Source organism: Seriola lalandi, unplaced genomic scaffold, assembly GCF_002814215.2.
Source record: "Seriola lalandi dorsalis isolate HSWRI2012SDOR001 ecotype SW California unplaced genomic scaffold, Sedor1 jcf7180002054360, whole genome shotgun sequence".
Taxonomy (NCBI): domain Eukaryota; kingdom Metazoa; phylum Chordata; class Actinopteri; order Carangiformes; family Carangidae; genus Seriola; species Seriola lalandi.
Genome location: NW_019524913.1, coordinates 586,391 through 608,955, shown reverse-complemented (window position 1 = coordinate 608,955; position 22,565 = coordinate 586,391). Strand labels below are relative to the sequence as shown.

Sequence of the window (22,565 nt, the reverse complement as noted above, 5' to 3'; positions counted from 1 at the left end):
CCTTATGGCTGTACGCACATCGCACGTAAGAGCATCCACAGCTTCATCAGATATTTGAGCTGATGAAAGGTTGTCTGTGTTTTTCATCAATGACACAGGATTAATAAATGCAGCTGTAGCAGAAAAAGATCACTTGGATCTTTCCTGTTTGTTAAAATGAAAGTCTGGTATAGGATTTTTGTACTTCTCTGTCTGCAGGAAGTGTCAGATATGATATTCTGAATTTAAAAAAACGTAACTAATTAAATGGGATTAACAGTCAAATAAAAACAAGTACTGACGATGAACCTGTTCATGTGTGAAATGTATTTCTCTCGTTCACACAGAAAAGCGACAGAATGTACACAGTGTTTATTTTTTTTTAAGTATATTTTTTTGGGCTTTTTATGCCTTTATTGGACAGGATAGTAGAGAGACAGGAAATGGGGAGGCAGAGAGGGGGAATGACATGCAGTAAAGGCCGTCCGATGCAGGACTCGAACCGGGGCCAGCTGCAGCGAGGACTGTAGCCTCTACACATGGAGCGCCTGCCTAGACCACTACGCCACACGACGCCCCGTACACAGTGTTTAAACGCTCGCGGTGCAGTTATCAAGGAGTCCTGAAGCAGAAAAATGTTTCATCTATCCCTTAAACATCGATGTCTGTGGTTTTGATGTCGGCCCCTCTCACTTCAAGAGTGATAGTTTCTGTCAATGCCGCACCATTTTTCTCCCAAGTTCAACAATCATCCAGGAACGAATCAAGTTCAGAGACACAGAGAAACTATTTTCTCTAAACACAACGGCCTTAAAGAGCTAGAATACAATGCAGCCAGATAAAATAAAAAATAAAAAATTTCATTAAGGGGCATGACTGATGTGTTTTATCGCTGAAACATCTCCTGCTCTTTTATTCTGTAAACATGATCTCTGTGGCATTTATTGCCAATAAAGATTTTAATTCATATGCACGGTTTCTGGGTAGTTGAAGTGAAGTTACTGTATCTCCTGCTGCATCTGCAGCTACCAGCTTTCAGAGGTACCTGGTGCATCTTATCCAACTTGAAATAGTTTTTACTGGGTCCACACCAGCTCCACTCATGCCTATTGCAGTAACTTTATACTGGAGGTAGATGGCTAACATGTGTTTTCTTATATTGTTTGTGTTTGTAGACCCTAAGTGGCTTTCCACCAACCTGGGGATCCTGACCTGCATCGAGTGCTCTGGCATCCACCGTGAGATGGGGGTCCACATCTCCCGCATCCAGTCCATGGAGCTCGACAAGCTGGGAACCTCAGAACTCTTGGTGAGTCTGGACACGGTCTGCAGAGTGAATAAATAGTCGTTTTTGGAGAAGCAACAGTCCACACCCTCTACTATTTTCATCTCTAGTGAAATATTAGAAAATAATGAAAGAGTAGTAGAAACACAGGAAAGTGCAGAATTTGATCCCTGAAGCAGCGTACTTTCATACTCCCAGATCCACTGTGCTCATCTGTCTCCGAGCACAAGCAAATGCTGCTCTACGTTTTCACATTACTGTGATCCGATGACTGACTTTTCCCTCTTTCTCCCCCAGCTGGCCAAGAATGTAGGGAACAGTAGTTTCAATGAGATCATGGAGGGAAATCTCTCTTCCCCTTCACCAAAGCCCACTCCCTCCAGTGACATGTAAGTGCTTTCTGACTTATATATCCAAACTGAATTTTCCTTTTCTCTTAAAACACACTTTTAATACGCAATATTTTGCCCGCAGGACGGTGAGGAAGGAGTTCATCAATGCTAAGTACGTGGACCACAAGTATGCGAGGAAGACATGCACGTCTGCGGCAGCTAAAATGATCGAGCTGTTTGAGGCGGTCCAGTCCAGGGACCTGCTGTCCCTCATCCAGGTCTACGCAGAGGGGGTGGAGCTTATGGAGCCGCTCCCAGAGGCGGGGCCGGTGAGTCTGAACTCTGAGGCAGTGGTTTCCAAGCTCAAAGCTAATTTTGTGCTAGATCATCTGTACAATAAGTCATCAACCACTTCGCTGCTTGGTTTGGTTTCCTGTAGCTGTTGCAGTGATTTGAATTTCAGAGCACTTAAGAGTTTATATGCCGGATGCAGGAGAGGTGAAAGGCCAAATGTGTGTGCTATAATATCCAAATGTTTGACTTTTAGTGTTTCCGTCACCCCTCTCACAGTCTGCGACATTGCCAATGTAAAAACAGCTGCAATGCATAAAAGAAATCGGCTCAATGAAACTGCAGACAATGAGATTGTGGATTATCCAGATTATTCAAGGACACTTCGGCAAATAAAACCCAAACTATCTGCATGCTGTGAAACCACTCAGCGTCAGTGCAGATGTATGTTTCTCGCCTTTGTTATTTGGCTGAACTGGCCCTTTAAATATTGAATATTTCTCAGAAGGCCTTGACGAAGATACCTATCATGTAACATTGACATTCTTGCTGCCTGGAATCTTGGCTACATGTCAGCCTCCTCCCATAACCTCCACAGTATATTTCTGTGACGCTCAGTGATCCCACACTAAACTACAAAGCCAGGAAACCTCCTCCCCACAGCTCTTACACATGCCGCTGCAGTGGTTCATCCTCATGTGAGGTTTATTCCCGTCCACCAATGCTGACACATTTCTACCAGTTGGTGAATTATTTGGTGGGCAGAAATGGGCGTAACAGTTGGAAAATTTTGAGTCATCCGGATAACTTCACCAGCAGGTGGTGACATCCAGTAACCTCCACCACGTTGTAGAGCATCATCTCTGCTGAGTCCATATTTACTTAAATGACGGCATCTGCGGTGGCTCAATTCGTGTGTCTGTTTTTTATTCTGCGGTTCAGCCTGTTTTCTCTTTGTTTCCTCGTTGCTGTTGCGCCACTGCTTTAGGCATAAATGAAAGTTAAATAACAGGCAGGAGATGGTGAAGATACTGTAGCGTAAACAACATGGGTGGTCAGAGTTAATCTGACATAAATGGGTCGATGGTTTTATAGCACAGACATGGTTCTCCTCTAATGAAAAATTAAGCATTCAATGCTGCTACGCAATAAAAGAGGATATCATTTGGTGACAGAGGGAGCTGCTGCTGCTGCTGTCTGCGCTATGAAGTCTGACTCACCGATATCTAATCTGCTGCTGTCAGTACATCTGAATGGCTGCAGACAGCACAGTGACATCCCACTCCCCCACTAAACCTAGACACAGATAGCCCGACAGGAATGCAGGACTAAATGCAGCATGTACTCTCCTCTACAGATGCCGGGATGCCACCAAATACACAGCACATGTAACCGTTACTTCCATTAATGTAATCTTTTATCTCTATCTTTAACGTCGAATCGAAAGAAATAACACCTAGATTCAATTTTAAAACGCCAAATCACATGGCATGAATGCAAAAATGGGCAAATTTCACTTTAGTGCTTGTAGAAATAATATTTTTAGGAGCCATTTTGTTTACTGCAGCTTGTTTAAATGCTGAAAGAGACACAGAGAGGGAGAGAATACAGAATGGATGCTGCCCAAGATTGTCTCACCGTGTCTTTGCTGTGTTTGATGGCCCCCTGCAGGAAGCCGGAGAGACAGCACTGCACTACTCTGTACGGACTGCTGACCAGACCTCACTGCACCTGGTGGACTTCCTTGTGCAGAACAGGTACATTTTTAAGAGCCACTCGCACGAGTAAGAAGTTAGAATAGCGTTGTGTAATTGTATAAGCATGTGGGACCGGCTTCTGCTTTTCCCACGAGTTAAACAGCCCTCAAAATGTCTTTAAACACATCAGTGGATTACAGCTGAATTATGTAGTAAACAACACTTTAGTGGAAAAACATGCGTATTAAATATGTTCTGTCTGTCTGCTGTGAGTCTTTCTTGTTCGGCGCTCCGGTCTGTGATAAAGCAGTGGAAGTGCAGAGGAAAGCTTAGTGCTGCACAGCTCAGCTCAGATTCCCACAAGGCAAACAGAAATGGGTCAAGCACTTGTTCTCTGCCTTAATTTATTCCTCTCCTTTCAATTGTTTACCCACCACTGCTCCTGCTGCACCCAGCCTCCACACAGAAGAAGCGGGACCCTCTCATTAATTAATAGCTGTGCTTATATGGAGTCATGCTTCACCCTCATTATTTAAAGTATTTCTCTGGGAGCTGCAGAAGATCTAAAAGGGAATATTTACCTGCTGTAACTGTGTAGCATGAAGTTGGTTTTTGCACAGGGAGTACAAGGTTGGCTAGTTTTTCCAAAGCATGTCTGTCTTGCATTATTATAATTATTATTATTACTATTATTATTTGTTTGTTTAAATCTCATCATCCAGATTCCAATTTTGTTTATTTTGTTTTTCACTTCAGACTTTTAATGGAAAAGAGAGATCTATGTTGTTTCCAATCCATTTTCTCTCATGCTAAAACACGGAATCATGGGTAATAACACATTAACCTGAAGCCACAGGACTGTGGAAAACACCCTTGTGACCTGTGTCCTGACTAGATGTGTGTGTGTGTGTGTGTGTGTGTGTGTGTGTGTGTGTGTGTGCTCTCAGCGGTAACCTGGATAAGCAGACGGAATGGGGGAACACCGCCCTGCATTACTGCTGCATGTACGAGAAGCCCGAGTGCCTCAAGTTACTCCTGAGGGGCAAGCCGGCCACTGACATCGGTGAGTCACAATGTCGAGGTTCAGCCTCTCGTTAACGACGCCTGTGTGCACGTATCAGACCCTAACCGTTGATTATCCCTCCGCTCCCCTTTAGCCAATCAGAACGGAGAGACGGCGCTGGATGTTGCCAGGCGACTGAGGAACACTCAGTGTGAGGAGGCAGTAAGTACAGGACCGCCCAGCTGCAGCTTCTGGACATCACAGTAGATTTTAATGGTCTATAAAGACTTCCAATTATATATACAGAAAAAACAATACAGATCAAATCAGACACATTAAACAAAAGGCTATGGTTGAGTGGACGCGTGTTGACCAGTTATTGGGCAGATTATTCAGAACACTAGATGGCAGTCAAAGGTCTGTCTCCAGCCTCAGGCAACAGAGACAGCAGAGTGAAAATAATTGTTGATGTATGTTTGTTATTAACGCTAATATGAGCGTGCAGACAAAAAAAAAGCAGCTTCAAATGCAGCGCAGAATCTCTGATAAAAAATTAAAAAAATGTACTGGCAAATTTATTTTGTAGTGTAGCTCTGTATATTGGGTAATTGCTAATCTCTAGAGAAGAGTATTGACTGATGGTTTTGTATGATTATTCTCCTTTCTTCCTGTGACTTGTTTATAGTGTTTTGTTGATTAATTGTTAGTAAAAAAAATGATGTAAGCGTCCAACATACATTGGTTCCAGCTCCTCAAATTAAATATTCTCTGCTTTTCTTTTGTCTTAGATATTTGTAAACTGACCATCTTTAGGTTTTAACTGATGGATGTTTGTGTGTCTCTTTGTGTCAGCTTGTCCAGGCTGCAGAGGGGAAATTCAATCCTCACATCCATGTGGAGTATGAGTGGAGCCTCAGACTGGAGGAGATGGATGAGAGTGATGATGACCTGGATGATAAGGTTTGAACAGATCCTCAAATTCACTTGTTTGAACCTGAATTCAGTCTGGATTTCAACACACCAAACACCATGCTATTGAATAAAACTAATAATATATGAAAAAAAAAGAAAATTGTTGCTGGAGATTCTGTATATTGTTAAGCTCCCTTTAGTCTTTTCGTGGTACATCCTTTATTTTTATGGATAATCCTCCAATGCAACGTGGAAAAGAGAATCAGAATCAACAAGTCAGGATTTGATGTATTATCCAGTGAAAGAACGAAGATTTCTCTCTAGATTCATAATTTTGCGTAAAGAATTAGATGGAGCAGGTAGAAGGGAAATAATGGAAAATAGCCAAAAGACGTCCAGGTTATTCAAAATGCTTGTTTGAACAGCACACAACACACAGTGTAAGGATGTATTTCCCAAGGTTGCTGAGGTCGGGGTTCAATTGATTCAGCTGCAAATGGATTTTCACCACTTTAAAGCATCAGCAGCTCACGTTACAGTGTCAGTTCTGCAGAGTCAAAGATCAAGGGCCTCTCTCTCAATTCACAGCTTTGCACTGACTGAATTACATTTATGCAGAAGCAGAAATCCACAGTAAGAGCAAATATACCAATTTCAGATACTTCAAAACATCATAGTGCAATGCAGCCAGAAAACTGGCATTCATTTAGTGATGTAGTTCAAAAATGAGCTCAAATAATTTGAAAAGTGAAGATTTTTACAAACTAAATTACATTTTAATGACCATATCTAAGTAGAAATAGATTCTAACTACATATTGAAATGCCCGTTGAAATGCTGTTGAAACCGCGGTTATATGCAAACAGCTAAACATTAACAAGCAAATTAAAGAGCAAGTGCATCTTCGTGGGCTGATGTCAGCTCCGTCTCATCTGTTTCGTGTCCCTCTCCAGCCTAGTCCCATAAAGAAGGACCGCTCCCCGAGGCCTCAGAGCTTCTGCCACTCCTCCAGCCTCTCCCCCCACGATAAGCTCTCCCTGCCGGGCTTCATCAGCCAAAGGGACAAGCAGCAGCGCTTGTCCTACAGCGCCTTCACCAACCAGATGTACAGCGCATCCACCGACCTCACCTCCTCCCCTGTGGCCGACGGGCCGCCGCTGCCACCCAGGAACCAGGGCAAAGGTCAGAACTGCCTGCTCCAAGAAACCCCTCAAACCTGCATCCATTTTCAGACGACACTCAGTTTTATCGTTCTCTCGCTTATAAACATGACAGTCAGTAAATTCAGGAGATCGTGTTCTGCTATCTCTTTTGCAAATGTCAGCCTGTAATGCAAATGGTCTAGAGGTTGTCTGTATGCTTTACTGTGTCTGATTACTGTAGCGAGAAGATAGCTTGTGAAATTGACTTTATTATGCCTGTTAATGTTTGATTATATCCAGGGCAGGATTAGCTACAGAGGAATGCTTCGTAATCACTTTTCACGAAAGTTTCTTCTTTGCGCTGTCAGTCACACACACACACACACACACACACACACACACACACACACACACACACACACACACCCTGCAGTGGTATGCAATTTGTCAACACACAGATCAGAGGGCGGGAAGCAGGTGTCATTAAGATTGCTTACACAGTAAACCTTCAGGAAAACATGGCTGCAGGATAGGGCAGGGAGGCAATGGTTAGTCAGGCGTGTGCGAAAGGGAAGCTGGATACACACCTCATGATTAGCCTAGACGCAATATACACACACAGAGTATACCGTGGGCGTGCTGTCGCCGCAGTATTAGAATTAAAAATAACACTCCTCCCTGTGTGGAGGGAATTAAAACACTGACAGTCTCCGCTTTGGTCAGTGGTTTAAAACATTGCAAGAGCTTACACTGCACAACATCCATCCTAACAAGTCATTTAATCCATTATTCTGCGTTTAAATCTTATTTTTCTTAAAACAAGAGGAGTGAAATCTCACCTGTTTCCAATGCAAATTAACATGTTTCATTTGACCCCTCGTTAAAGCTCCCATGAGTTACTGCTAATGTAAGTTTTCCCTTTCTAACGTGGTGCACATGCTGTTTCCAGTAACAGTGGCAGATTTACCAAACAATGGGTTTTCAATTTCACACATAAGTAAACAAAATTAGCTTCTCATTTCTAGCAGATGAGATCGTCGGCAAATTTTAGTTTTAGTTGCTGCTAGCTAGAAAATTACCGCTGACTCATTCTCCAAATGACTTTTAATGTTTCTACCAGATTTCCTTTAAAACCAAAATGCTGTTTTTAATATCCAAAGCTCTTACATACCCCTCTCTGGAGGCCCATTGTCGAAAAACTGGACAAACAAACTGCAGTTGCTGGAGTATAAACTTCCCCAAACCCAATGAAGACCAGAGCAGAGATGCTAACCTTTTTCTAGTGTAACCTGTAAGTCCACAAACTCATGCAGTTACCTAATGAAATGCTCCTTGGCTATGGAAGGTAACACTAGGCTACCACTGCAGGTAGTAAGCTAGTTGACCAACATGCTAACATTTGCAGCTTACCTAATCACAGACTGTTTTTAGCTTTGGTAAAGGTAAAAAAAGACACCACCCCTACAAACTCTACTGATACTACCCCGTCCATTCCCCTGTGGTCTGTGGAGAAATCCAAAGCTTCATAGACCTGACACTTATCCACTGCAGGAACTTTTTCAGGAACCCTTTAGGAACTCAGTTCCTGGTCCCCCAAAAGTCTCTGTGTTTAGTTCATGGAGCAACTTTGTTCCTTAGGCTTGAAAGGGGGCTATTAATAATTTTAAAAGTATCTTGATTGATTAAAATAGCACTGGAAACAAGTGGAGTGTTTCAGTTTGATTTATGCAAAAATAAGATTAAAAGCCCGAATAAAAGATTAAATTACATACATACATATAGAATAACATGCTAACTCTTCAGATGCGCCTGATTAGCAGCGCAGCGCTCTCTCTCTCTCTCTCTCTCTCTCTCTCTCTCTCTCTCTCTCTCTCTCTCTCTCTCTCTCTCTCTCAGTAGGTGCTGAAGAGCTCGCCCCGGGGCCAGCTTCGCGCCGTTTCTCCTCTTTTTGCTTTGCTTGCCACTGATAAGATTTCATCTTGTTATTTTATAGTGTGTGGGAGCAGCTCTTTTTAAGACTGACATACTGTAGATTCTCTCCCACACTCCTCATCTCGCTCTCTTTTCTTTCTCTTTTTTGTTTCTCTATTCTTTCAGCTCCACACTTGGCATTCCTTGGCTCTCATTCGCACTACGCCACACTGGCTGGCACTCGACCATACATCAGTGAATATCCTGTTTTTACGTTCTCCCCCTTACTCGGCTGTGTGCCCCATATACAGTTATCGCTCAGTTGTTTCTTCCTTTACAGCTCATATTTAAAGGGTGGTGGTGGTTTTTGTTTAAGTGAACAATGGGACCATGTAGGCAAGCTCTTTCTCCAGTTAATTATTTCTTGCCTACATGATTTTTTTTTCTTCATCTTTCTACAATCATGTCCCACCATCCTTGAGCTGTAAACTCTTAACACAGCTGATTCCTCTCTGGCTGAGCTCTCTATTAGCTGCTCTCACTCTACTCTTCTCTATAATAGTGACCAGTGAATGCTTTGGTGTCCCAATATAGTCAGAAAGACATATTCATAAACACACCAACCTGATAGACACACCAAAACACATGCCCACACACCAAATCACAGCATCCCTTTAATTATTTTTGCGTTGCCATCCAGACATTTATGTTATATTTGTTGTATTTGTTCAGACAGTATTTTGTTTTTCTTGTATTAATGTGTCTCCTCGTTTTGTCCCAAACACGTTCCTGACAGTGAACAAAACCTCTTCCAAGTTTTCAGCTCCTCCTCTCCTGTCCACGTTTCATTATCGTCTCTTCTCCTTTACCTTCTCTGGGTTTTTGGGGTTAAACAGGCTGATTTGTGGGGACCTCATCACCTCATGTGTTTTGTGTATCGCTCCTCCAGCTCCTCCCCCATCTGGCCCTCCCTCTACACTCACACCAGGAGGCAGCTCCACCCTGTCCAAGAAGAGGCCTCCGCCCCCACCTCCTGGACACAAACGCACCCTGTCTGACCCACCCAGCCCGCTCTCTCACAGTCCACACAGTAAAGGGGGCTTGACTGGGGGTGAGACGCAAGCACTCGTAACAGTGGGGCTGGTTCCAGCCTGAAGCGAGAATATCGTGGTTCTTCAGAGATGCAGGAGGATTTTAAATAGTTCTGTTTGAGGAGAGATTGATAAAATAATCTTAACTCAAGGTCCACTTGCTATTTTTTTCCCCCAGAGCTTTCAACCATTTATCAGCCGGTGTACAACCTGTTATCATGTGATGACAACTTAACTAACTCCGTTACAGCTGAACCAACTCCATTCACTGGTGTAGACTTTCAGATGCTATTGAGAGCTCCACACAAAGCTTGTCAGAGGACCTTGAGTTAAATGAAAAGGCTTGTGTTGTTCTATGTTTTCAACAAATCCCACAAAAAGATCAAAACAAGCAATATGTTAGTCTTCCTCTCAAGGTCTGTTGGTGTCTACTGAAGACACAGATCTTTTAAAACAACAAATTGATAGTTTCTTTAAAGAAGTCATTCTAATTTCCTTAAACATGTTTTTAACATTACACAAATAGGAATAAACAGTGCATTTGCTGGGGACTGATTAATGCACAATGGGCATAAGTATTTATGAGGTAGTATTTATGTAAACTACAGCGCTGGTGTTCATGGTAATGAAGGACCGTGTTTTTAATGGATGACACAGGAATAAGAAATATAACATATAATGAATTTATTGTTGGTTTTGGTCTTTGGTCTCTGGATTTGTTGACAGTAGCTGAGTGCAGAATATCAACAGCCTTATCTTTTAAGATTATTTTGTCAAAGAATAAACATTTAATGAATTTTAATGCTCAAATGTTTAGAGATGTTTAGATTCTTAATGGTTTGGGGGGGGGGTCATTTTTACCCTGAACTGCACAGATCATGAGTGCCTTCTTGCCGTTTAAAGGGTTGTTCAATGGTGATCTGAGCCTAAAAAAACAGCCTCTCCCAAAGAACTACATATTTTAATTTATTTATTAAGTTTCATTTTTCACTGTTAACTTTTACTACATAGCTATTTACATTTCTGCCACAGCAGATCAGTGACAATTTCAGAAATATTAAAGTTAGATATAAGTTATATATGTTTTAATCACTACATTAAAATTACTAAAGTTTAAAGAGATATTTTATGCAATTAACACCCACAAATTAAGCGAATCCCACCATTCAGCATACCTTTAAACTGTTCGTAGAGACATTCATGAGTTGGTCTCACTCAGGGTTAGTTGGGAAAATAGCGAGATCTCAAAAGCTGAAGCATCAGGGGATGAAATCAAACGCACCTCAGTCATTGTACCTTTATCCCATATGTGTACAATGGGGATATTTTTTACTGTTATTCCACTTGTTATTGTTTGTCTTCTGTGGTGTTTGTGTCACACATGATGTAACACCAAACCACTAGTTAAAGGATGACACTTTGTACTGCACAAACTCAGTCTCCAAATACCTCGGGCTCATGGAAAGCTCAGCCAGATGACGCCTCCCTCATTGATATATATATATTTTTTTTTTTAACCATCACAGCATGTTAATTTATTCCCACATTTATATCAATTTAATCCCTTGGTTAGCGCTCTCTTATGGTGTTGAGTAATCTGTTTGTCGTCATTAATGTTGGTATTTTAGGAAGTGACTCCACCCCACCTCCGGTCAGCAAGATGTCTCCGGTTTCTAACAAGTTTGAAGGCATTCCTCAACAGCAAAGGTACCAAAAACACAGACCACGGTGAAATTCGAAGCTTAAATCGGTCTGAAATTTATTGAATCACTCGCTGTAATAAAATGTATTCCAGCTGATGAGGTGCAAGCAACTTCTTAGATTTTGTTTTCGTTTTTACGTCATCTGAAAATCTCTTCCCAGCACTACGTCAAGCAACACAAAGTCTACACTTGGTCCAAGGGTTCTTCCCAAACTACCTCAAAAAGGTACGGCCTCTGTCCAGTTTTCATTTCTGTGTAGGCTGTTCAAATGAAGGAGTGGTTGAGCGTGACTGTGTGCTGTTCTCTCCAGTGGCATTGCGGAAGATTGACACCATACACCACCCGTCTATGGATAAGCCCAGCCTTCCTCCAGAGGTCTTCCAGAAGTCCCCGCCAGCAAGTGACACCCCACAGAAGGCTCCTCTGGCGGACAGGCCTCAGCTGGGAGACCTGCCCCCCAAACCACAGCCGTCTGAACTTCCCCCTAAACCCGGAGAACTTCCTCCGAAGCCGCAGCTCTCTGACCTCCCTCCTAAACCTCAGCTGGGAGACCTCCCGCCCAAACCCCAGCTCAAAGACCTCCCTCCCAAGCCTCATCTCGCAGACATCCCCCCCAAACCTGGAACGGCCGAGTCCGCTCCCAGGCCGCCTCCTGGAGAGACGACGAGGCCTCAAACGCAACCTCCACCTCCACCTCAAACTCAACCTCAGCCGCAGCCGCAGCCGCAGCCTCAAGATTCACCGTCACCTAATCAGCAGGCAAATATAGCGACCCCCTCCCACCAGCCTGCCGAGGACACCAACGGGACTCCAGCGGGAACTGCAGAGACGCCTGTGCCGCTGCCGAGGAAGATCAACACGGTACGAACACTCTTGCCTCTATTGCTTGAGTTTTATTTATTCGAGAACTTATTTCAATGCCGTCGGTTCTATCAGTTACGATAACATTGTGCTCACCTCACTAGTGAGATCAGAGTGCGTGGACATTGCTGAAAATAGGTCCAACAGAGAAAGAAACACATCATTCAGTGGATCACAGAGATCAACCTGAGGGGCAACTTTATAAAACTATAAATGTAATACATCCACATCCACTATCAGCTGTTTAATATTCTGGTCATGGCACCGAGGTTTGTGTGAACGTCCTTTTTGTTGGACTCAGGCAGTCGCCCTTTGAGGAAGACTCCAGTCCTCAGCTGCTCCATATTTCCTCCCTCTGCTATTTTTTTTTTTTTTTTTACTAGTTTAAAAAAAGCTGTTAGATGTTTTTAGTGCTAATGATGTACTGGTGGTGTTTTCTCCTGCTGCTAGCAGTGTGGTGCCAAATGTTACTATCCATTCAGGCTGCGTATTCAGTCGTTTTTTAAAATCACATACAAGATACAGTACACCAGAAACCGTTACCTGGTCAGAGACTCTTGGAAATCACCTTGTGGCCCAAAGCGGTTTTCTATGAACGTGGAATCTGCACCTTAATTTAGATTTTCCAGGTATTTCCTGAGCTTTGAAGGGGATTTCTTGTCCCAACCTTTTGTTAATTTCTGGACCTGCTGCTCAGAGTTTTTTTTAAAAAGGATTTTGATGCTTGTTTTGTTGCACAGTGAAATGAATATCTCTGGTTACGGTGGGTTTACAAATTAAATGAAAGTTAAACCAAAACAAAAGTCGTCTTTGTTTGCAATTGTAACGGTTTTGTCGTCTGTTTATCCAGGGGAAGAGCAAAGCCCGCCGTGTGAAGACGATCTATGACTGCCAGGCTGACAACGACGATGAACTGACTTTTGTTGAAGGAGAGGTGATCATAGTTACAGGAGAGGAGGACCAGGAGTGGTGGGTGAGTCCAGCTTCATTACTTCCACCGTGTACTGCTCCTCAGCACTCTTCAGCACTCACACCCAAAAACCACTCAATGCCACATTATACTCTTTTCCTCACATGCTCTCTTTACTTCCAGATCGGGCACATTGAGGGAGATCCGGAAAGAAAAGGGGTGTTCCCCATGTCTTTTGTGCACATCCTGAGTGACTGACAGCCAGAAAGACTTGCACTACGCCTCTCCCGAAACCGGGAGCTCCTGTAAATAGCTATCATAACACCCCTTGTCACACGACAAGTGTCCTAAAGAAAAAAAAAAAAAATGAAGAAACCCAAGAAGGATCATCTAGCCATGGATGCCTGATCCATGCTGTACAAAGAATGTGTGTATTCTTCCTCTACCAGTATTATCTTAACCCTATAGCACGGCTGTGACAAAGCCACTCTCAGAACCCTAGCACTTACCTAAAAGTCTATGTTTATGCTGTTACTGTGTATATATGTATGTAAATATATATATTTGTGTGTGAGTGTATATACATGTTTTATTGTACAAAACATGTACCATTGCTCTCTACCTGTCAGATTAAGCATCAGGGCGGTAGAGTTTGAATTTTATCTGTATTAATTTTACTGGCCCTCAAGTAATTATCAGCTTATATTTCTGGAAAAAGGACAAATAAGAAAAAGGAATGTGAAATAGGTCATGTCACTATTTGTGTCTTGCATCCCTGTTTACCACCATAATTGACTGAAGAGGCAGGAGTCTCCCACTGATCTTCCCGAGATGAAAAGATTTTCATTAAATGTACTCCTTGTTCTTGCTTGCTTTTGTGTGTACACGTATTATGGTTGTTTTACAGTATAGAAACCTGCTGCTACTGTGTGGTGGAATATCAAAGCCTGTGGTTCACTGTAGGTCACTAATTTACTCCTTGTTACACTGTTCACTGTGTGTATGCTCTGTGTGTGAACTCGACGCCATCTCCACAGTCCTTTGACCTTCTCCGTGCATGGTGTAACAATGACTGGAATTGAGTGGAGTGCTGCGTTCAAAGACGCTCACCTCAGGGTTTGAAGAGCCACTATTAATTAAGCAGGACTACACAAATGGTATCCTGTCGTTGAAGCCACTATTAATGACAAGTATGGGAAACTCAAGAGGACATCTTAGCAATAACTTGATTTTCTGACAGGCTAGAAGTTTCACAACAACCTGTGTTCACAATTCAGTGTCTTGTAAAACCTCATGAGCTTGAATTTTTCTTTTTTTTTTTTTTGTTTGAGTCATGTAATATCATTCCATGTTACTGGATTCAGTACATTTCCAGGTTTGCCTGTGAACTAGAGATGTCTTTTTAGATGAAGGGTGGACTTTGTAAAAGGCTGGACGGCCGATGTATTTTCACCCGGTCCTCACTGACTTGCAGTTCTTCCCATGTTAAGGAACAAACCCATCAACCCATTGTATCATTAAAAGTGCTGTACTTCAACCCTCAGCCTGCTCTTTTACTTAGCTGCCATTACACCACATGATTTCAAGATCCGTTTGTCCCTCCCTTGGAATTTCAAAAACTTTAGCATTACAGAAAAAAGTTTTTTTTTTTTGTAAGCAGCTTATTGAAGTTATTGTTGGACTCAAGATAAAGAAATAGACAATTTGGGAAATGGTAATTTACACTCTGTAAATATAAGCAGTAGTGGATTGTAACTAGTCAGTTACTCTCACTTGAGTACTGTATTATAATTTGTAAAGGTATGCTTTTTTAATTTTATGCTACTTCTACTCCACTACATTTCAGTTATTACTAGTTATTTTAAATTAAGAACAAAATGCACACAAAAGCAGTTGCCCACTGATCAAATCAATACATACAACAACCCTTGGACTAAACTACTAACATACAGTATAATGGACAAAACTAGGTTTTGAATACTTGCCATAGATATTTAACCCAAAATATTGATTATAGAGAACGTTACTCTATGTCCAAGTTCATCAACAGTCGTTCAACCAAAGTCATTGAGAAAGTATTTCTAACTTGATTCTACATTAACTTCAGTTTAAGAACATGCAAAGCAAAAGTTCTTCAAATTATTCTTTATTTCGTTATCTCATCAATTCTGATTTAACATTTCAACCTAAACACACCATCCAACTCTTTTTGGATTCAATATTAACACAGGAATACTATACACCTCAAACACAAAATAAATGCCTTGTGTCAAAACACACAAATACTGTCTTACCAAATAAAACTGTTCACATAAAGCAGTACTACCAAAATACTGGTAAACAAATACAAACTTATTTACACACTTGGACTTTGTGTGGAAGTTTCGACCCTTGGGCCTTTTCCACCGACTTGATGACGCCCACGGCAACCGTCTGCTTCAGGTCTCTGGCTGCAAAGCGACCTGTGGAGCACAACAAAGATCAGTTCAAAAACACTGCACAGGTCGACACGGGGGGGAGATTTCCTTTGCATTTAAACCTCAGTGGATTGACACTTCGTACCTAAGGGAGGGTATGTGAAGAAGCTCTCCACACACATGGGCTTGATGGGAACCAGTTTGACTGTGGCAGCATCTCCAGACACCAGCAGCTGTGGCTTGTCCTCCAGTTTCTTGCCAGTGCGGCGGTCGAGCTTCTCCTTCAGCTCGGTGAAGCGACAGGTCACGTGGGCGGTGTGGCAGTCCAGGACAGGAGAGTAACCGGCTTTGACCTTCCCTGGATGGTTCAGGATGATCACCTTAAAAAAAAAAAAAGACAGGAAACATCAGTTCAGGGGACAAGCACATATATTACAGCCAAAATATTTCTAGCTGCATGAACTAACCTGAGCTTCAAAGCTGCTGACATCTGATGGAGGATCCTGTTGGGCGTTGCCAGCCACATCGCCGCGCCGCAGGTTCTTGACGGCCACGTTCTTGATGTTGAAGCCAACGTTGTGTCCTGGTAGAGCCGTCTGCAGCCCCTGGTGGTGCATCTCGATCGACTTGACCTCGGCAGTGAGCTTGGCGGGGGAGAACATCAGGGTCATACCGGGTTTGAGGATGCCAGTTTCAATTTTGCCCACTGGTACAGTGCCAACTCCTGGAAGCGGGAACAAAGCTCTTAGATTTTCCAGTCAATGGCAAACATTTGATTGATTAGAGCTAATCAACTGAGTTGGCTGGAAATCAAGGAAGGGTGGACTTGAATTAAGACAAAGCATTCATTAAATCAACTTTAGAACAGCTCCTAACCGCCTATTTTGTAGACATCCTGCAGAGGTAATCGTAGAGGCTTGTTGATGGTGCGCACAGGCGGGTGTATGGAGTCCAGAACTTCAAGTAGAGTTCTTCCACTTGCATTCCCGTCCCTTCGTCTGACTTTCCAGCCTTGGAACCAGGGCATCTGTACACACATTACTTTAACATATTTCATGTCAATTCTGGGTGATTTTAGACCTAATAAGAAAAAAGTGTTTTTACCTTCTGAGTTGCAGTGATCATGTTCTCCCCGGTCCAGCCAGAAATTGGGACAAAAGGCACGGTGTTGGGGTCGTAGCCGATCTTCTTGAGGAAGCCGCTCACACCTCGCACCACTTCGTCAAAACGTTTCTGGCTGTAAGGCGGCTCCGTCAGATCCATTTTGTTCACACAGACTATGATTTGCTTGACCCCCAGAGTGTAGGCCAGCAAGGCGTGCTCTCTGGTCTGACCACTTCTTGATACACCAGACTCATACTCTCCTTTGGCTGCAGAGACCACCAGGAGGGCAACATCAGCCTAAAAATCACATTTGGTACAGTCAAAAAAACAAGTTTATGCATACAGAAAACTTTAAACCCGTGCTTTTTACCTGTGACGTCCCCGTTATCATGTTTTTGATGAAGTCACGATGGCCTGGAGCATCGATTATAGTCATGGTGTACTTCTGTGTGTTAAATTTTAGCAGTGAAATATCAATGGTGATTCCACGCTCCCTCTCAGCTTTCAGCTTGTCCAACACCCAGGCAAATTTGAAGGAACTCTTTCCCATCTGTAAAACAGAACAAACAAACAAAAAAAACTTATATTTGAACTGTTTTAACATTTTGATAATCAAGTTTATTGCAGAGTTGTTATTCTCACCTGTGCCGCAGCTTTCTCAAACTTCTCTAGTCTTCTCTGGTCGATGCCACCACATTTATAGACGAGGTGTCCGGTAGTGGTCGACTTGCCACTGTCAACATGGCCAATAATCACTACATTAACATGAGTCTTCTCTTTTACCATGTTTGAAGGAAGATTTTAGTTTTTGCTAAGCAAACACGTTAACTGTTGGCTTCTTCTGAGATGAAACAACACTTGACTTTTCCTTTTTCTTCTATCAAATGGATCTGAACGGCCTCTTCGCACTAACTTTATAGGTTCCCAGGGGCCTCGCTGCACAGATGATTGAAGACAGGTGTGCTACTGATTTAAGCTTAATTGGTGTCAGTCCAACTCTGCTGAAAATATGGACTCTGCTAAGAAGTCTGCAAAGAAGGAGAATAAAATGCTGAAACGCTTTGGGAATTCTTCATTAATGCTGCTTCTGATTGTGAACAACAGGGAGTAGTAAGAAATGTTTCAGCTTCAGCACGCTCTTACAGTTTCTCCTTTAAAGTCTACCACTATGGATCACTTAATCATCTCAAATTACAGCCAGGTGTGTCTTCTGGAGGTTTGCACTCTTTGAAGAGGCCTCTGCCTATATATCAAACAAACTATGATTAACCACAAAGACTGAAAGAAAAACAGCTGACACATGTTTTCATATAAAAATACTGCTGATTGTGGAAGTTTATCTTTGTTTAATAGGAAAGTCAGGAGCTGAGTAGCAGTTCAAAACTTCAAACTGATAAGCTTGTGGTGTAGTTACTGTTTTCAGAATAAGACGTGTCGTGTGTCCTAGTTGCTGGAGTGATGGAGTATAAAGACCTTTACAAGGTGGGTTAACTTTTCCTGTCTGTATCTGTGCATTGAAGTTTATTTCACAAAACCGTGAACATCAGAATTGAAATTTTCTCTCTTTTAAATGCCCTTTGACAATTCATGATCATCAGCTAATGCCATGCTAACTTGCATACAGGCTGTAAAAAAAAACAAAAAAACATGTTAATGCCTTTTCTGATATCAAAGTTTTGCTTTTTATAGAAGTGTTCAGTGCTCTCTGATAAATGTCTCCTTTTACCTTCTTACCGCACCAGAAATTACAAACACATTAGTTCAACAGTCGTGTACAAGCGTTCATTAATAACGATGCATAGTTTTGCATATTTTAAGAATGACATAAGGATGCTGAGGTCATAGTGGAGGGTCAAATAAAACAACAGCGCCCCCTGGAGCTTGTCAACGCTCTGTATTAGCTTCTTGCTCAAGGACACTTCGGCAGAGAGACTAAACTTTGGGACAACTGGAGACGGTGTGTCTAAACGGTTTCTGACGGTCACAAGTCCTAATTAAAGCAGCGGTGAGACATATTAATAGGCTAGGTCAGTAGTAATCCGGTTCAAGCCACCGTTGAAACACACCAGCGGGGCTCCATTGACCGGGCGGGTCTAGCTTCAGTTAAGAACGGAAGGTGTTTTCGTTCCCTCCCTCCGCGCACAAGGGTTACACAAAACGAACTCCCCTCCCATTTTGACGGCCACAATGACGCTCGATAACTAACCCGGAAACAGCGACCGCAAATCGCTTTTCTTCTCCTTTCAGCCCGTACCACTGGCTCCTAGCGTGGTATCCAGCTCGTCGACTCCCCTGTTTCTCTACGAGCATCAAGGTAAAAGAGAGAAAATTACCACTTTATTTACGCTCTTTCTGCCTTTTCAACTTGCAGCCTTTATAGTCCACCGGTTGCCATTCACCGAGGCTCTTTTTGAGTTTTACATTTTGTTCCTCGGAGGCAAAAAAGATGAATGATGAATCATAAACGTGTCTGGCGAAATCAAACCCAGTAACTTATCGTGAAGTTGCTTTAAATTCAAACAATGAGAAGTATCTGAATTGTTTTGATCGCATCTTCGATGCACCGTTAACTTCCTCTTTTAAGATCAACGGTAGGTTTCTCAAGGCAAAAATTTCCCCTTTATTTGGTCAGTGGCATTGAATGTTACATGCTTGACCCATATATGACTAAAGCCACGTTATCAGCTGTGTTGTGCCTCGCGCGTGCTATAAAGTGTGTTAGATTATCTACACAGTTTTAAACTAACCGTATAGCTTGGATCAAGACTGCTCGCTTACAGGCAGTATGTGATGCATCATTAAAGATGCATTAAAGGAAATGCACACGCTGACAGCTGGGACGTGGTTAGAGCCGGTTTGTCTCTGATGATTTTTCATTTTCATCAATGCATGATAAAAGAGTTTTGCCTGAGCTTTCCAAAGTGTGATCCTGGAACTAATTCAGATCAACTATTCACTTTATTCACTTGAGTAAAAGTAGCAGTAACACAATGTTAAAATATTCTATTACAAAGTAAAAGTCCTCAATTCAAAATCTTACATGGGTAAAAGTGCAAAGTATTATAAGAAACATACTGCTGTTGTGTTTTTGGATTATTAGTATTAGTGTTTTTATGATATTATTCATATTTTGTCTTATCTGCAGCCCAAAACCCAAATGTGTTGAGTTTAATTTTATATATGACCACAGAAAAGCATCAAGTTCTCACAGTCGAGAAGCTTCAAACAAAAAAAAAAAATGAAAACTATGATTTGATTATAAAAACAGTTGTCATCTCATTTCCTGCTGATTGATTAACTGACTAAAGTGTGATATTTCCTTCTGAAATATAGTCTGAAGTAGCATAAAATATAAATATCTAACTCAAAATTGCACATTAGCACAGTATTGGAGTTAATGTACTTTGTTATATTCAACCACTGGGCCCTGGCATCTCCCAAAAGTCATGAGAGTCCACTAATAAACCTGCCATTAGCTCAGACGGCAGATAGCTAATATTGACTTAAGTTGATTTGATAAATGTTTTTTTGTGTTTGTTTGCATTAATTATCTACAAAGCCATAGAACGGAAGTGATGCGTTATTTCCTTTATGCCCAGTCTCTGCGTAGCCCTGAAAGTGGAAGTGAAACGTCCAGAGAGCAAGATTTGACGCTATGTTAGGCGGATGGTTGCGGTTGTGATGTAACGTCTACATGTAATTTGTCTGAAAAAGTTGTTACGGTTTCTGCCTGTGCAAATTAGGCCAGTTCTGCTGCACTGTGGCTGATTAAACATGTTATGAAGAGCGGCGAGGCTCCAGAATAATCCCCTGACAGAAGAATGTTCAGGTGAAACTGAGGCTTAAACTCTGACACATTGCGACGCAGAACTCCCTTTTAAGACTGCAGAGGTAATTTCATTGCCAGTGGGACACAGTCTTTAGACTCATGCATTAGTTAAGACATGTATACTCTTACCTTTTTAAGCCAGTGTAAAAAGGTTTCAGTCATACCTCCCCATGTTATGTGAGTTTACTCTTGTAGTTTCTCCTCCTCACATCTACAACTGTGCATTTTGAAAGATGGAAATATCACCTCTCTCTCCATGTTAAGCCGTTTTCTTAGACGGATGACACACATTTCTGCTCTCATAGTTCAACTCGGTGTAGACTTGTAAATTTGGACTGGAAACAACATTACAAGTACCTGACATTTCCCACAGTTGTAGCGGTAAGAGACAAGGTACAACTTGTTGTGCCGTGTCTCATACCCATTCTGCAGTGGTGTGAACAGATGGGACAATAGATGGAGAGACTTCTGAGGGAGTTCAAATCTCACTTAGTCAACTCTTCCTTATTCTGATCAGTGAAGTATGAAAAAGTTGCAGCAGCACTTATATAGATTGCAAAAGTCAGAGGAAAGGCTACTTGTGACAAGAAAGTGAAATCTGGTGTTGGAGCGTTTTGTGGCGACAGGAAGTAGCGAGCAGGAGCCTCTTCTCACAGCCTTGTTCTGTGAAACAAGCATGAAATGAGAATGTGGCTCATTTAGCACAATGCAGTCCCTCATAAATCACAGGCTAATGCAGGTAGAGGCACGGTTTGTTAGGCATGACCTTTCTTAGAAATTAAACATTGACTGGATATTGTGTAGCAACGTTGCCAAACAAAAATGTTCCTCCAGATTAGGAAATGGTTCTTTTTCAGCTTTTACTTATTACTATTAAGTTATAATCTGGCTGTACCTTGTCATAGGCTCATACAGCTTTTCACTCCCTGTCTTTTTTTTGGTGGCGTTGGACGGGACTTTCATCAGCGCTTTACATCAGTGTTTACATTATGGGTGTTTAAATAACAACAGGAACAGAGATATGTTGAATATGAACAGAATAGCCTCTCGTTGCGCTCAACCTAGTGCAGATAAAATACAACAAAACTGTCTCGTTTCGACCCACTGGGATGCCTTCAGGGAGCCACTAAAACCAGTAAACCCCAGAGGAATCCCATGAGGGCGGATTTTCCACATACTTTCTCCAGCAAATGTGTTTCCTAGTTGGACAACTGTAGATACTGTAGCTGGGGTGATAACACGAGAGTAGAGTGAGTGTAATGGTAGGTCATTTTAATTATTAATCATTTTTCCAGGAGTCTCTTTCAAGGACCTTTTTTTTTAAGACGCTTGGACATTTTCACGTTCACAGACTTACAAACAGACCCGCATTCATTATTTTAGAAGGATGAACTGAAGGACTGTCCATACATTGATTAGGAAAGATTAGTCAGAATAAAACATTTGATCACAATACACAGTTTGGATGTTAGCTCATTTTACAGTGAATTAAACTGTTGACTTCGCAAGAATGTCCCGAGCCGCTGAGGGCGCGGACCCCTCTGTGCAGCCCCACTCCCTTGAACGCACCCAGTGCCACTGAGCTGCTGGCTTGAGGGTTGAGTTACTCTCGGTATGAGGTTCAATGAAGTGTCCTGCTGAGAGTCAGACTGTTTTATTATATTTCCGGTGGCAAGTGGGTACACACACACACACACACACACACACACACACACACACCTACATCTACCTTATGACTCGTCTAGTTGAGTCATTGCTGTTACACATTCAGTTGATGCACAGTTGTGTGGTTTTACTGCGGTGTTGTGACATTTATTGCAGCTCAACGTGTTTAATTGCTTTTTCACCACTTTATGTTAACACAGAAAATTATTTAGAGTGAGAACCATCTTTTTATGGCTTTTTATTCAGGCGCTCATATTTGATTTTTCCTCACTGTTTAAAGGCTGTTGTGATCTTCAGTGGGCTGACACAAGAACATGATCACTAACCAGCAGCTGTCTCACACAGTCCCTAAACAAATATGTTTTATAAGATTTGCACATATTTACAGGGCTGTTTGCATCATCATACTTGAGGTAGCATGCTCAGGTCAGGT

At 42.1% G+C, this 22,565-nt stretch overlaps 3 protein-coding genes across 6 annotated transcripts in view; 2 read left to right on the top strand and 1 right to left on the bottom strand.

Annotated features, from left to right (window-relative positions):
• The window catches only part of asap1b (ArfGAP with SH3 domain, ankyrin repeat and PH domain 1b), a 56,989-nt gene extending 42,335 nt beyond the window's left edge, over positions 1 to 14,654 (top strand). Inside the window, exons 15-29 of one of the 4 annotated variants that reach the window (XM_023408329.2) lie at positions 1,155 to 1,288; positions 1,562 to 1,653; positions 1,739 to 1,925; positions 3,559 to 3,644; positions 4,532 to 4,647; positions 4,742 to 4,809; positions 5,440 to 5,547; positions 6,453 to 6,681; positions 8,739 to 8,807; positions 9,502 to 9,663; positions 11,272 to 11,350; positions 11,507 to 11,571; positions 11,657 to 12,207; positions 13,058 to 13,180; positions 13,301 to 14,654. In XM_023408329.2, coding sequence (XP_023264097.1) covers positions 1,155 to 1,288; positions 1,562 to 1,653; positions 1,739 to 1,925; positions 3,559 to 3,644; positions 4,532 to 4,647; positions 4,742 to 4,809; positions 5,440 to 5,547; positions 6,453 to 6,681; positions 8,739 to 8,807; positions 9,502 to 9,663; positions 11,272 to 11,350; positions 11,507 to 11,571; positions 11,657 to 12,207; positions 13,058 to 13,180; positions 13,301 to 13,375 — 2,144 coding nt within the window. In that variant the 3' untranslated portion in view covers positions 13,376 to 14,654. The remainder of the gene's footprint in view (positions 1 to 1,154; positions 1,289 to 1,561; positions 1,654 to 1,738; positions 1,926 to 3,558; positions 3,645 to 4,531; positions 4,648 to 4,741; positions 4,810 to 5,439; positions 5,548 to 6,452; positions 6,682 to 8,738; positions 8,808 to 9,501; positions 9,664 to 11,271; positions 11,351 to 11,506; positions 11,572 to 11,656; positions 12,208 to 13,057; positions 13,181 to 13,300) is intronic. The other 3 variants (XM_087174521.1, XM_087174522.1, XM_023408334.2) reach the window with 3 other exon arrangements.
• A 593-nt stretch (positions 14,655 to 15,247) lies between these two features.
• eef1a1l3 (eukaryotic translation elongation factor 1 alpha 1, like 3) lies at positions 15,248 to 18,230 on the bottom strand. The gene is made up of 7 exons (XM_023408312.2): positions 17,281 to 18,230; positions 17,009 to 17,188; positions 16,639 to 16,935; positions 16,411 to 16,561; positions 16,002 to 16,258; positions 15,680 to 15,914; positions 15,248 to 15,579 (listed from the first exon to the last, which is right to left on the bottom strand). Exons 1-7 carry the CDS (start codon positions 17,422 to 17,424, stop codon positions 15,470 to 15,472), a joined length of 1,374 nt encoding a protein of 457 aa, XP_023264080.1. The 5' UTR covers positions 17,425 to 18,230; the 3' UTR covers positions 15,248 to 15,469.
• Positions 18,231 to 18,834: 604 nt separating this feature from the next.
• cyribb (CYFIP related Rac1 interactor Bb) overlaps positions 18,835 to 22,565 on the top strand; it is a 35,714-nt gene continuing 31,983 nt past the window's right edge. Inside the window, exon 1 of the mRNA XM_023408305.2 lies at positions 18,835 to 18,952. The gene's annotated coding sequence lies outside the window, so the exon portion shown is untranslated. The remainder of the gene's footprint in view (positions 18,953 to 22,565) is intronic.